The following is a 14239-nucleotide window of genomic DNA, read 5'->3' as shown; positions in this document are numbered from 1 at the left end:
ATATAAATATACATACTAGTAGTTTCATTATGTGGGTATCATTATTTGCTATTTAGTGATTTCAATTATGTCGGGCTTTTTCCCCAAGCGATTTTTGAATTGATGATTATAAAAACAAATCAAATACATGTATGTGAAATGAAACTGTTTAATTAAACAATATAGCACAATGAGACAGAGTTAAAACTATCAAAGAAACAATCATACTTAGGTACCATCGAATGTAACGAAAAAGCTTTTACACGTCCTGTGCGCGTGGTGGCGTTTTCGAAACATAGGACAGTCGTCTTCAAACGAAGGATCTAATTTCGGCGCGTTTTTATTTTTTGTTCGATTTACAAAGAAACTTTTTTTCAATTGTTGTACTTCTATATCAATCGTTATACAAATAAAAATTGAAAATAGGGATAGGTTATTTCAACTTGGTCACTATTATGAACATTGTTTAACCGTTCTATTAGTAGTACGATTGCCAAACACGGACTGAAAAACAAAATGCAGGACTTTGCTTTGATGTAATAAACACATCAAACTTCGCAATCTTTGAAACAGGTATTGTTCACGACACAGGTGCTTTAGGACAGGACCGACCCCACCCCCTTCCACCACATCCCACGCCAGGTATCTAGAGCCCCGGGACTTTACTCGTTTTTTTCTATAACTTATCCTTTTATGACATATTTGTAATCTAATGTATACATTCATTGCACAAAATTCCTTAAGGTATCCCACTCCTCAATGTTGTTGTATCAAGATTTTCTTGAGAAGTATATCATTGAAATCTGTAGACAAAACAAACTTAAAAAATACAAACATAATGGGGGATCAGTATCCATCCCTCTGAGTTATGGCCAATTTAATTTGACCTTTTTGCACCTAAAATGCAATTTCATCCTGAGTAGGATTTGTTGTCAGTATATTTGATTAATCAAACTTATTTCTTCAAAAATTGTTTTTAATTATGCACAATGGGCACACTGAATAGAGGGATTAAGAAAAAAAATTGTACAAAGCTGCATAAATTTTTTTGTGACCTTTTTGCACTTAAAATAGACAATTTCTATAATAGTTACAATTTGATTTGAAATAAAAACTTTTTGAATATCAAGAATTTTATAAGATTAATCCAGTTTGCCTAAATATGTATTCAGTATCATTTGGACATAATATAACATGGGGGTCAGTGAAGTCAAATTTTAGATATAGGGCTTCAAAGGTAAAATTCTTGCAAAATTTGGCTTAAAAAAATCAGACATGTTCTATATATATGCATGATTTTATGCTAAACGGCTATCACATTCTCAAGATTTGATTTTGTACATGTCACACAGAACCTATAAAATATGTTACAAACCTATCAAATGTTAAAAATGTGAATAATGAATAAAGTATAATAAAAAGAAAAGTATATTGAAAATTCATAAAATTGCTTGTTTCTGTCATTTTCGTCTAAAAAGCCTTTCGCACGAAAAAATAGTTCCCCAAAAAACTTGTTTGTTTCTTGAATTCAAATGGATTTTATTTATGGATGTTGTGTAATTATGAAATAATAATCTATCTGTGATGATTAAATAAATAAAATCATATTCATTTTAAATATAATGATCATCTGCGCAATGAAATCAAAACATGAGGAGTGAGATACCTTAAAACAAATTTTTTAAAAAAATCATATCTCCTCTATATATAGAATAAGGGCTCTTTCTGGCTGACTACGGAACAACATCGGTCTGTTAAAGTAATAAAGGACAAAGAAAAGCCGATCTTTACAAATATTTTCTCAATACTGTAAATGCGATCAAGAGAATGAAGAAATGTCCTATTGTAAAGAAAAAAAATTAAGAGGACTGTCAAATTATCTTTCTGATAGTGACAGTTGTTATTAAAGTTATCAATAATTTTACAAACCTTAACGATGGAAAGTTTTTTTTCGTTTGACATGTATCCGATCATGTTTCCTTGAGGCATCTGATCATGTCGTCGGCTATACGCCAGAAGTTATATCTGAATCACGGGGGCTCTTACGGGCTAATTATTTTATTACTTAATTATTTAAATCTGAAATGATTATACAAATAATTTTATATTCCTTAAACAAATATTAAAACTTAAAGAAAATATGATGTATTTGCATAACACTGAACGTTTATATAATTCACATAAACTGCTCCCACTGTGTACCTCGGAAATCCTTTCAACAAAAGTTTCAGCTTACACTAGTATGATAATATCCTTTTTATGCAGCTATTTGTGATTGTAAAAATCAAGTGTAAGTCACATTAAGGGCTCATGAATTTTGATGTTTATATTCTACGTTACTCTATCATAAATTGTATATAAATTATGGATTATTATTATCTTATTTTTATAATTATCATGATGGAATTGTGATTTACAGTTGCCCGCTCGCCCGAGGTACGGGCGACACAATATTCGAAAGACACTTGCCCGGTGGGCGTCTATTATTTCTTTAATTTAAAAAATACTTTGTCATTGCACCACAGTTTTTGTGTTTTACCCATTTCTATGAAAATGAAATGAATAAAAGTATATATCATAAAGCTACATAAGCTAGTAATTTTATCAAAACAGGTACTTCTATAATTTATTAACCTTGGTGACGGATAAATATGTGTCTTAACTTGCATTGCGTAATTTGTTTCTGCGATGATGCAATTTGTATATTTCACCCCACCCTCAAACTTGACCAAAGCAATGTTCCAACTCGATTTATATTTTTTAACTCGACTGTGCAGGGTTTTTATTTTACTTTTCAAGTATCAAGTTCTTATCATTATTTATCAAAACGGAAAATATACTCTTGACGATTTTTATTTTGTCGGAAAAATTGAAGGATCCAAGTTGGTAAAAGTAGAAATGCCTAATTATATAGACAATCATCTGCCTTGTAATAAGTGGGTTTGTCCTGTTACAAGTATGTAGTAAGAGATAGCATATGTTGAAGAACAACAAAAATGAACTACATTGAAGTTTTTTTCACTCTAAGTAGTTGAGCAAACTCTTTTCTACTTGACATGCGCACCTCCGGAATATTTTCGGTCTTTTTTCAAGGAGGAATAGAGTTCTAAGGTCTAATTTTTCTTGACCAATTCTGCCCCAAGTTCCCTTACGTCAAGTTTTGCTTGGTGGGTAATGTGAGTATAAAGGTGACGAGAATTACAGGGCAACCACATAATTCCCGCGTCAGTGTGGTATCTGTAGTTTTGACTATCGCCAATGCCCTTCGTTAAGAACCACTTTCGGTAACTCTCTCTTTCTCTCTCTCTCTCTCTCTCTCTCTCTCTCTCTCTCTCTCTCTCTCTCTCTCTCTCTCTCTCTCTCTCTCTCTCTCCACTAGTATAATGAAATATTACAAAACAAAAATATGACATTTATATTCCTGTGCATAATAATATTAAAGGTGTAATATTTCTACATGAACCTTAATTGAACCACCTGAAAGGATTCGATTTCGAACCCTGATCTGAACAAATATCTGAACAAACTAGATGCTGTCATTAGACAGTAATACCCGCACCAAGTGATTGCCCCTAAATAACACTGTGTTGTACCAGTTTAATTAAAAATAAAGGCCACATGCAAGTTCCGGTAATATATTTAAAAATTATAATTTTCATAACTGAGGGATGAGATCCCTTCCCATATGATAATACACATGAGCAGCAATTCATGTGCAATTTGGAGTTGAACTGTTTGCATGTGAATTTTAAGTTAATCAATAATCTTAACAATTCATGTCATAGAAAGTATAATGGTCTATATAATTATTACAAACAAAATTAAATTATGCCCCCTCTCCGCGGCGGTTGCCGGCCTTAGATTTACTTTTGTGTACCTACATGTACATAATCGTGTGCATGGAGTTGGAGTGAGGGGTTCAGTCCCTCCCCCTCCCCCCTCCCCCCAATTAAAATTCATTTATATCAATAGTAAAATTACCAAAAATACACCTCGGACTCCAATGCCCTTATGGACATGTAATTGCTTTTCAATGTAAGGTAACATTATTTTTTTTGGGGGGGGGGATATTTTATTTATACTTTATTGTTTATTTCAATAGGAAGTACGGTAATATGCAGGTGTCCTGCACCACCTTAAAGCTGTTATTTACCTAATAAAATAGTGCAAGGGGTTTTGAAGAATAGGTCATAAAAATACATGCATGTTACAAATACTAGTAACTGATCTTTGTCTGAAGTTACGAACACAACGCAGGTCTACAGGTCTCAATAGCGGGTACTAGTTTTACCCACCTCTTCGATTAGATCGTGTCACATGGTGTATATATACATATATGTGGTTTTCATATGTAGAAAAGGGTTAGTTAACATGCATAAACTTTTCTTTGTGATGATCAGCTAAAGGGATTCATATTGTGCTCTAATTGGATTATCATTATGATGTTGACTAATATAGGTAAGCATACTACATGTATAGGGAGTATTATAGTAGCACAATATTATGAGATACAAGTATGTACACTTTCTAAATAAGTGAACTGTAATGCACATCTATAGAACAGTCCCTATCGTATCCCAAGGTACGATGTGTCTATCCATTAAATCATCCGAAAAGTTCGAGGAGGAAGGTTTTTTGTGAGAAAAAAAAACGTCATTTTTTACCAATTATTTGACCCCCAGGACTACCAGAGAATTTTTGAAACCTTTGTACAAAACAACATGACACCCCCAATCAAACTCCAAGAGTTCAGTTTGCTAGTTTATAAGATGTAAGAGCAGTTTGAGAAAGTAAAACGTGATAGACGGACGGACGGACGGATGGACAGACGGACGGATGGACGGAACAGGGTAACAACAATATATCCGAACTTTCTTTAGAAAGTGCGGGTATAAATATCATACATCTAATTGTGATGTATAAATATAACTGACTATCACTGATTCAGGTTCTGGAAATCTACTTTATTGTGACACGATTTCAACAGATACATTGGTTTTAAAATATACCCTTAAACAACACGATAAAAATTGTAAGTAATAGGCATAAAACCGCTATGCATAATATATCATAGATAATTCCTTAATCTAAGTAGAGGGTACAAACTACATGAGTTTCCATGTAAGTAATTTTTTTCCACCTTTATCCATATTGATTATGAAATATTTTACAGTGTATTAATAACACTAAGATACAGTTTTATTTTAAAATAGGGATTTCACTTGTATAACTTTCAAAACTTGGAGTTCAATACTTTAAAGTATTTCACATATAACGACCATATTTCGTACCTAATAAATGAGTGGTCCGATATCTTAAATCATTGTATTATTTTGAAGGTGTTGTCAAATAAAAATACCCCGATAAGGAAATTTTCAAAATTTTGATTATTTAAAGAATGAATTCAATATTTATTTGTTTTATACGATATAAAATCGTGTGGGGCAGTTTACGCTTTATAAACCGCGAAGCGGTTTATAAAAAAGCGTAAACTGTTTCAAACCATTTTATATCGTACAAAACTAATAAATATTGAATTCATTTGTTATCATTTAATTTTTTTACTCTTCATTGTAAATGAAAACGGTCATTTGACCTATAAAATGACGTAAAATTGTACAAAATTCAAACGTAACGTCAGGCGTATTGATACGTTTTTGACGTTAGTCTTACTATGACGTAGGCAACATTCTTTATACGATATAGAATAATTTTTTAACCGATCAGAAAGCGCGTTACAACCAGAATTGAATTATTGTCCAATCAATTGCACCTTGAATTTTACATTGAAGTCTATGGTCAGCGTATGTTTTATTCAGAAGTTGTAAGATGTAACTTGAATTTCACACAGATATATTGGTGAAAATATGCATAAACTCTATCCTTTTCTAAATCTACTTAACTGCAGACATTTAGAAAAATTGAAATCTTCTTCATTTCATCATGGAAATATAAAACTCTCAAAAAAGTTTTAGGTGCAAAAATCCGGCTTCTTAGATGTAGTCGGTCATGTTAATTTGGTTTATTTTCCTTTCATCGTTATTTAACTAATCAAAAATGGTTCAAAATTGTTCAACACCCCTTCATTATACATTGAATCTAGGGTCGTGCCATGTTTGGTTGAAATTTTTTTATTAGAGACAGATGGACGCTCCATAAATAATACTAAGAAAAGCTGAATTAAGTTTTTAGCTGAGGTGGGCTATAAGCATAAAAATATAATAGGATACAGACAGGACAACCTTTCAGCACCGGAGGAGTTTCAAAAAGAAGTTGGAGTTATGTTCGAGAGAAAAAAAACCCAGGGAAAAACAGATTCATGTACATCTGTATTTACATCAACGATTTTTTATTCAGCCATATTGATTTAGGTTTTAAACTTTAAAGTAATTTGTCTGTACTTGACGCTATAAAACAACCTCTGATTCATTACACTTAAATAAAAGGAAGAAGACATGTTTATGTTTCAACCAGAAATAACCACTTAACGACTTCGTTTTTGACCATGTTTTTCTTTCGGAATTAAAAACTTCCTTAGAGGAGATTTCCCGTTTAGAAATCAGACACAAACTCTGTAAATATACAAAAATAAATTTCACTTACAGTGCACATCGGATGAGAGCAAATATTACAGATTATCAAAATTTGATAATCACGTGCTTGCTAAATCTAATGAAAAATAAAATGTTGTTTTTGTATCATCGTGGGTGACTTATTTTCACAAAAATAACAATTATTTGATAAATTATACAAAATTTGTTTTAAAAAATCTAATCTGTTATATATTAGATTTGTATAGTCATAATTTTTGACTGTATTCTCCTACAGCACTTTAAGCATTGAATGCTTATTTTTGGATGTCGTCGGTCCTATAACACACCAAGACTGTGCAGACAAATTGGTGGAGTTACCGCATTGTGATAAATTGTCTGCACAGTCTTGGTGTGTTATAGGACCGACGACATCCAAAATAAAGCATTCAATGCTGATATTCATGTTCCTATTGATGTTTATTTGTATGAAGTATGTGTGTATCGTTGCTTTTAAGCCATTATATACGCTCGTAGTCAAGGATATGAAAGATACATGGAACCGCCATATTCACATGTTATTTAGCTCGCTTCCGCGATTAAAAATATAGTGCCAGAAACTTTTTTGAGAAAAGTGTTTTTTATTATCAAAATATAAATTTGATTAAACGATTATTTTTCATAGGTACGTATCAAATTGGTTATGTAAGTTTGAACATTTCGTTTAATCTTACAATAATAAATATATTCAAAACGCATGATATGACGTTTATAAATATTTTGTGCTCATGCCGGCCGTGGAAAGGAAAGCGTATTCACGGGAAATTGAACGTCACAGACTTCCTATGCAAACATAAGGGGAAATTTACACTGCATGTATATATTAAGTAATATCGATTTTTAAAAAAAGTAGATATATAGATGCATGTTTGGTTTTGATATTAGCTGTATATTCAACACGCACTACAACCCTGCCATTGTTAAAAGTGTAATTGGCGTTAATAAGAAAAAAAAAATAGAAAAAATATCACATATTTGGTATTTTAGTTTTAAGGATGAATCACATGAAGTGAGAAGTGAGAATTCAGAATTCAACTTGAAAATGATGTGTTATTTCTTCGAATTTAAACATAATAATTGTTTTATCGCTTCTTCTTTTTAATATAAAACGGAAAAACTATTTCTTTAGAATAAACAGTTAAGTTCTAAAGCCTGAGTCAGAAAGTTTGTACTTGAAGTTATACCAAAATCCATTTTTGTTGATATTTTATTATGCAAATTATATAAATTGACATAAATGGATTAGGCAGCAACAATACCTATGTTCAAGTCCATTTTTGTTGAAATTAACAAAAAATTGCTTTATATTCCCAGGACTTAGAATGAACATCCCAAAATTAAATATAAAATTTAATTTGAATTTTTTAAAAACTCATTTAATACGTCGTTTGCTTTAAAATTACGGAAATGGTCACAGGGGTTTTTTATGCTTCAAATTTTAATAGTTACAATAATTGCTTAAGTAAGGTATTTCCTATGGTCAGCCAAAATTTTAACGTCAGTTTTCAATGAATAAGCTAAATAATTTTTAGTTTAGAGCTCACAATTATATGTTATGTAAAAGGCTTGTAACTTGACAACTGATGATATCATTTCGGCAGTCAATTGAAAGAACCTTTATTTATCATTGTAAACATTTAAATTTGGAAAAGTAAAATTTGAAGAAAAAAAAGATCGTGATCGTGCCAATTTAAACCAAGTTGCGGTATAATGCTAAAAATACCAATACTAATATATCCTTGAACTCCTAATTGTTGTTTCCAAGTTAATCTACTTATAAGCAATGTTAACTTGGGCGCATGGTAAATGGGCATGCATATCAATATCAAACCATTTTTTATATTTTTTATTTTCTAAAGTGGAAAAGTTACATTTTTAAAACATATAAAATCGTCTTTGCTCCGAGAAATTGGTAATATCTAACGCTTTACATGCCCCTGTCTTTCTGTACAAGACAGAGGCCAAGAACATTGAATATGAACGCGGATATAATCTAATCTGTTATATATTAGATTTGTATAGTCATAATTTTTGACTGTATTCTCCTACAGCACTTTAAGCATTGAATGCTTATTTTTGGATGTCGTCGGTCCTATAACACACCAAGACTGTGCAGACAAATTGGTGGAGTTACCGCATTGTGATAAATTGTCTGCACAGTCTTGGTGTGTTATAGGACCGACGACATCCAAAATAAAGCATTCAATGCTGATATTCATGTTCCTATTGATGTTTATTTGTATGAAGTATGTGTGTATCGTTGCTTTTAAGCCATTATATACGCTCGTAGTCAAGGATATGAAAGATACATGGAACCGCCATATTCACATGTTATTTAGCTCGCTTCCGCGATTAAAAATATAGTGCCAGAAACTTTTTTGAGAAAAGTGTTTTTTATTATCAAAATATAAATTTGATTAAACGATTATTTTTCATAGGTACGTATCAAATTGGTTATGTAAGTTTGAACATTTCGTTTAATCTTACAATAATAAATATATTCAAAACGCATGATATGACGTTTATAAATATTTTGTGCTCATGCCGGCCGTGGAAAGGAAAGCGTATTCACGGGAAATTGAACGTCACAGACTTCCTATGCAAACATAAGGGGAAATTTACACTGCATGTATATATTAAGTAATATCGATTTTTAAAAAAAGTAGATATATAGATGCATGTTTGGTTTTGATATTAGCTGTATATTCAACACGCACTACAACCCTGCCATTGTTAAAAGTGTAATTGGCGTTAATAAGAAAAAAAAATAGAAAAAATATCACATATTTGGTATTTTAGTTTTAAGGATGAATCACATGAAGTGAGAAGTGAGAATTCAGAATTCAACTTGAAAATGATGTGTTATTTCTTCGAATTTAAACATAATAATTGTTTTATCGCTTCTTCTTTTTAATATAAAACGGAAAAACTATTTCTTTAGAATAAACAGTTAAGTTCTAAAGCCTGAGTCAGAAAGTTTGTACTTGAAGTTATACCAAAATCCATTTTTGTTGATATTTTATTATGCAAATTATATAAATTGACATAAATGGATTAGGCAGCAACAATACCTATGTTCAAGTCCATTTTTGTTGAAATTAACAAAAAATTGCTTTATATTCCCAGGACTTAGAATGAACATCCCAAAATTAAATATAAAATTTAATTTGAATTTTTTAAAAACTCATTTAATACGTCGTTTGCTTTAAAATTACGGAAATGGTCACAGGGGTTTTTTATGCTTCAAATTTTAATAGTTACAATAATTGCTTAAGTAAGATATTTCCTATGGTCAGCCAAAATTTTAACGTCAGTTTTCAATGAATAAGCTAAATAATTTTTAGTTTAGAGCTCACAATTATATGTTATGTAAAAGGCTTGTAACTTGACAACTGATGATATCATTTCGGCAGTCAATTGAAAGAACCTTTATTTATCATTGTAAACATTTAAATTTGGAAAAGTAAAATTTGAAGAAAAAAAAGATCGTGATCGTGCCAATTTAAACCAAGTTGCGGTATAATGCTAAAAATACCAATACTAATATATCCTTGAACTCCTAATTGTTGTTTCCAAGTTAATCTACTTATAAGCAATGTTAACTTGGGCGCATGGTAAATGGGCATGCATATCAATATCAAACCATTTTTTATATTTTTTATTTTCTAAAGTGGAAAAGTTACATTTTTAAAACATATAAAATCGTCTTTGCTCCGAGAAATTGGTAATATCTAACGCTTTACATGCCCCTGTCTTTCTGTACAAGACAGAGGCCAAGAACATTGAATATGAACGCGGATATATTTTCTAGGTATTTAATGTGCAAAGAAAAATAACTCTATTTTTCGTGTTTACTTAATCCTCTTTTTAACTAACAAATTTGTGTTTGACACTAATAGAGTTAATGCAATTACATAACAATTAGCGGATTAACGCAGGTGAATAAATGGGCGTTCACATGGGCATTGGTCAGTTTAGGGATTAAGAAATATTCTCTGATTGGATGATTTATATACAGTATGTCAATTATTTAGATGGTCATGCCAGTAAAATATTATTAGATGTTTTATCTATAAAGTGCAAGAGATAGACTAAGAAAGGCAGAGTTCAATAGTTAGTGGTTAAGAGTCAAGTTACAAGTCGTCCGTCCAATCCGTTACGTTTTCCTTCACTGTCATATGTAGGTTATATTAAGTTAGAATTATTGATAAGCGAGTTTCTCCCTTTTTTATGTGTACGGAGTGGAGAGTTACTGTTTATATGATTGTGTTATGAAGTGGAATAAATGTGGAACAGCGAGTGTTTGGCTAATTCCCTAGTAATCGTCCGATATAGAAAATACCCCGGGTCCGGACCCCCCCCCCTTTTTTTTGAAAATGAAAACGTATAAAAGTTACTAAAAATAGGTTTCCCCCTCCCCCTAGTTAACAAATTTACACACACACCCGGAACAATTTTTTGATCCGTGCATTCGTGATTTGTTAAGTAGTTTCGAGTATAATATGATTTTCTAAGACCTAAAAATAAATAATCCCAGTCGTGAGGCCCAAGAATGAGAGAAAAACCTCTACTAGTAATCGAAAGGGAAAATTCTTTATCTCTTCATATGTAGATGCTACAACATGTTTTATAAATATGCATGATATTACATAGTAAGTACAACTGAGATAAAATAAATATTTTTCTGTAAAAAAGAGTTTAAAAAGAAATTTTAGAAAGGGATACAAGACTCACTCGTGATTTGTTACTCAGGCGAGCGATGTGACCCGGGGGCCTTGCATATAGATTTGGTCTTGTGTTTATCTATTTGGGTGATGAATAAATACACGTATCACAACTATCGTCATTATCAACAATTTCTTCTTTTTTTTATTATTATTTTTTATTTTTTGGTTGCATTTTGCAGTTTGATTTTCCATGTATAATTCAATGCATACTTGTACATGTACGTTCGATCAATATGTGCATTGATTAATTTTGAATGAAAACAGAAGGGTTTTGGCCAATGCATTTAGTGGTATCTACTATCATTGTGTTTGATCAACAATTCATTGTAGAACTACAATTTTAGAGTAAATATTTACAAAATTGAAACCACAAAACAGCTTTTTATCTAGTAATTATCAGTTTTCACGATACACTTGTGCGAATTCTGAAGATCAAAAGATCCTTATTGCTTCACCTCGAAACAGCTTACAATCGCTCCAGCATCCCAGGACAAAATTAAAAACAAAAGGATGAAATTCGCGCATTTAACCGACCCGTCTACTACTGCAGGCTAGAATATCAATAAAAAGTTTCCCCCTATTGTGATTAAGACAACGGAGTAATATTTTGACTAATAAATGGATTGTTGAGTATTGTATGGTAATCGATTTTTGACACACTGAATGGCGGAATTCTCACGTGTTTATACACTAGCACGGAATGCAGACCCCAAAAAAGCGATCTCTGTCACATTTCGTATGAGATCGTCAGAGATAGGGTGCATCTCAAACTCATAAATGATTGTATCTCATAAGATTATTCTCATAGAACAATTCAAAGACTTGTCGTAGCATGACTGGGGCATTTCCGAGTGATTTATCATTGGAAAACTTTGAAATCATACAGTTTTGGTATCAAATGGTATTCATTTTGTGGTGTGCTAAAAAGTGAACGAGTTTGTGTCGATATGTTTACTGGATTTCATGAACTCTTAAAGAGACAGGTAAGCTTTCTTTTTCGTTTTCTCGATATATAAACACCTTAGTTTCAAGAAAGCGCCATGTTTTCGTAGAGAAAATTGCGTAAATGAAATTTATAGTATAGTATATACATCTAATAAGTCGTTTTCTCTCTCTCTCTCTATCTCCCTCTCTCTCTCTCTTTCTCTCTCTCCCCCTCACACTCTCTCTCTGATATTAAAACATTTTGATTGATCTTTTTACAACATTTTCAATTATCTATAAGCACTTGCTACAATTCATGAGCCAAAAACACTTCTGATAATCGATATCACGTTCAATGCAATGTAAACAATTAATTTGATTGAACATAGCTCATGCCTCAAATCTATTTCTCTTATAACAAATTAATAATAAATTACAATTATTTCCAACCAACCATCCATTTTTTTGGTGTGGATAGATTTATTCTCTCTCTCTCTCTCTCTCTCTCTCTCTCTCTCTCTCTCTCTCTCTCTCTCTCTCTCTGACACTGCAAAAGACCCTCTCCCACGCACCTGAACAAAACTTGCATGAATCTCAATGTTGTAAAAATGGGAAAGCTAACTTGCTGTGTGATCTTTGAAAGCGGAATACGAAATTATTGCATTATGACAGCAGTGCCCGAATAACATCGTACACAAAGTCACGACATTTTTGTGTATTTACAATAATCTCTTCCTTATTGATAATCATGGAAGAAAATCATCCCCCAAGCCACTTGAATATTCTCGGTGATGAGCAAACCTTCATATACCGTGAATGAGGTATATCTCTATTTGACGGCCAGTTAGGCGAAATCGTATAGGATAGAGAGAAAAAGTGAATGAAAGATGATTTCTTGATTTCTAGCGGCGGAAGTGTAAATTTCATTGATTGACTAGATTATATTTATCTGACAATGATGTATGGACTTTTTATAATCCTTTATGGCACATTTTCCCTAAATTGTAGAGGTTTTTATTATTTATGAATATAATTCATTGTATAAATCGATATTCTTTGACTCTGCATATCATTGAAAGTGTCTTATTTTTGTAGAGAGAATCAAATTCAGTGACATCAGACTTTGGTACCGGAAATAAATTTATTATTCGGTCATGGCAAATGCAGTTGTTGCGGTCAAAGGTATGGGGTTTTTTTCTTACGGAAGATTTTTCCAAAGATACTTGTTATTTCTTATTGTAAGTTTTATTTTTAATTTTATTTTTAGATAAGAAAAGAATTATTTTTAATGTATCGTCTACAGGCTTCAATCTTCTAAATTTTATATTTATTTACCTATATGAGTTTGGGTGCAATTTCCTAAATAGAAATTGTCGACTATGATATATTATGAACATTTCTACAGTAGTATTTTGTTTAATTTTTTTTTTATATAAAGGATACCAAAATGTGAAATGAGCAAAGTATTTGAATACCGCATACATAGCTCTAGGTCTGTAGCTCACGGTATGAAAAAATGTCGGATGGACTCCCAGGGAGCTACAGACCTGCAGCTACCGCGTACCTTGAACGAAATATAAAATGCAAAAGTACTTTAAGCTTTATTGTCCTCCCTTTACCATTGCTGCATAGACTACAGTATTGATTATAATAGTTAACGCATTGTCACAAATTTATGTGGAAGAATTGAAATCGATAAAAATCACTTGATGTAGATTCACTGCATAGGTATAAAAAACTAGATCTTTTTTCAGTAGGGATTATCTAGGGATTATCAATAATTAAAGGGCGTTTACGATCTGCATAACGACTGTCAAGTGACATTTCTAAGAAAAACTTATAATGGAAATATACATTGCACTTATCATTGTGTTAGAAACTGGAGAGAGAGAGAGAGAGAGAGAGAGAGAGAGAGAGAGAGAGACGAACAGACCTTGCATGCGGGTGTAAACATGCAGAATCATTACGATTTCACTAAATACATATCGCAGCGAAACTTGATGAAAATCTTAAAATGAG

At 31.9% G+C, this 14239-nt stretch overlaps 2 protein-coding genes across 31 annotated transcripts in view; one reads left to right on the top strand and one right to left on the bottom strand.

The window, feature by feature from the left end:
• LOC105344127 (E3 ubiquitin-protein ligase TRIM71) overlaps positions 1-2024 on the bottom strand; it is a 57531-nt gene extending 55507 nt beyond the window's left edge. Inside the window, exon 1 of one of the 2 annotated variants that reach the window (XM_066088065.1) lies at positions 1909-2024. The gene's annotated coding sequence lies outside the window, so the exon portion shown is untranslated. The remainder of the gene's footprint in view (positions 1-1908) is intronic. The other variant, XM_066088067.1, reaches the window with a different exon arrangement.
• Positions 2025-11966: 9942 nt separating this feature from the next.
• Positions 11967-14239, top strand: part of LOC105330539 (protein unc-13 homolog B) — a 102197-nt gene continuing 99924 nt past the window's right edge. For 11 of the 29 annotated variants that reach the window (XM_066088793.1, XM_066088800.1, XM_066088794.1 and 8 more), the window contains exons 1-2: positions 11972-12279; positions 13316-13402. In XM_066088793.1, the coding sequence (XP_065944865.1) occupies positions 13375-13402 (28 nt within the window). In that variant the 5' untranslated portion in view covers positions 11972-12279; positions 13316-13374. Of the gene's footprint in view, positions 12280-13315; positions 13403-14239 lie in introns of all 29 variants that reach the window. The other 18 variants (XR_010715046.1, XR_010715038.1, XR_010715040.1 and 15 more) reach the window with 3 other exon arrangements.

The sequence above is a fragment of the Magallana gigas genome, chromosome 6 (genome assembly GCF_963853765.1).
Source record: "Magallana gigas chromosome 6, xbMagGiga1.1, whole genome shotgun sequence".
In the NCBI taxonomy this organism is placed as follows: Eukaryota; Metazoa; Mollusca; class Bivalvia; order Ostreida; family Ostreidae; genus Magallana; species Magallana gigas.
Note: the sequence above shows the minus strand (reverse complement) of the source record. Positions and strands in the feature narration are given on the sequence as shown.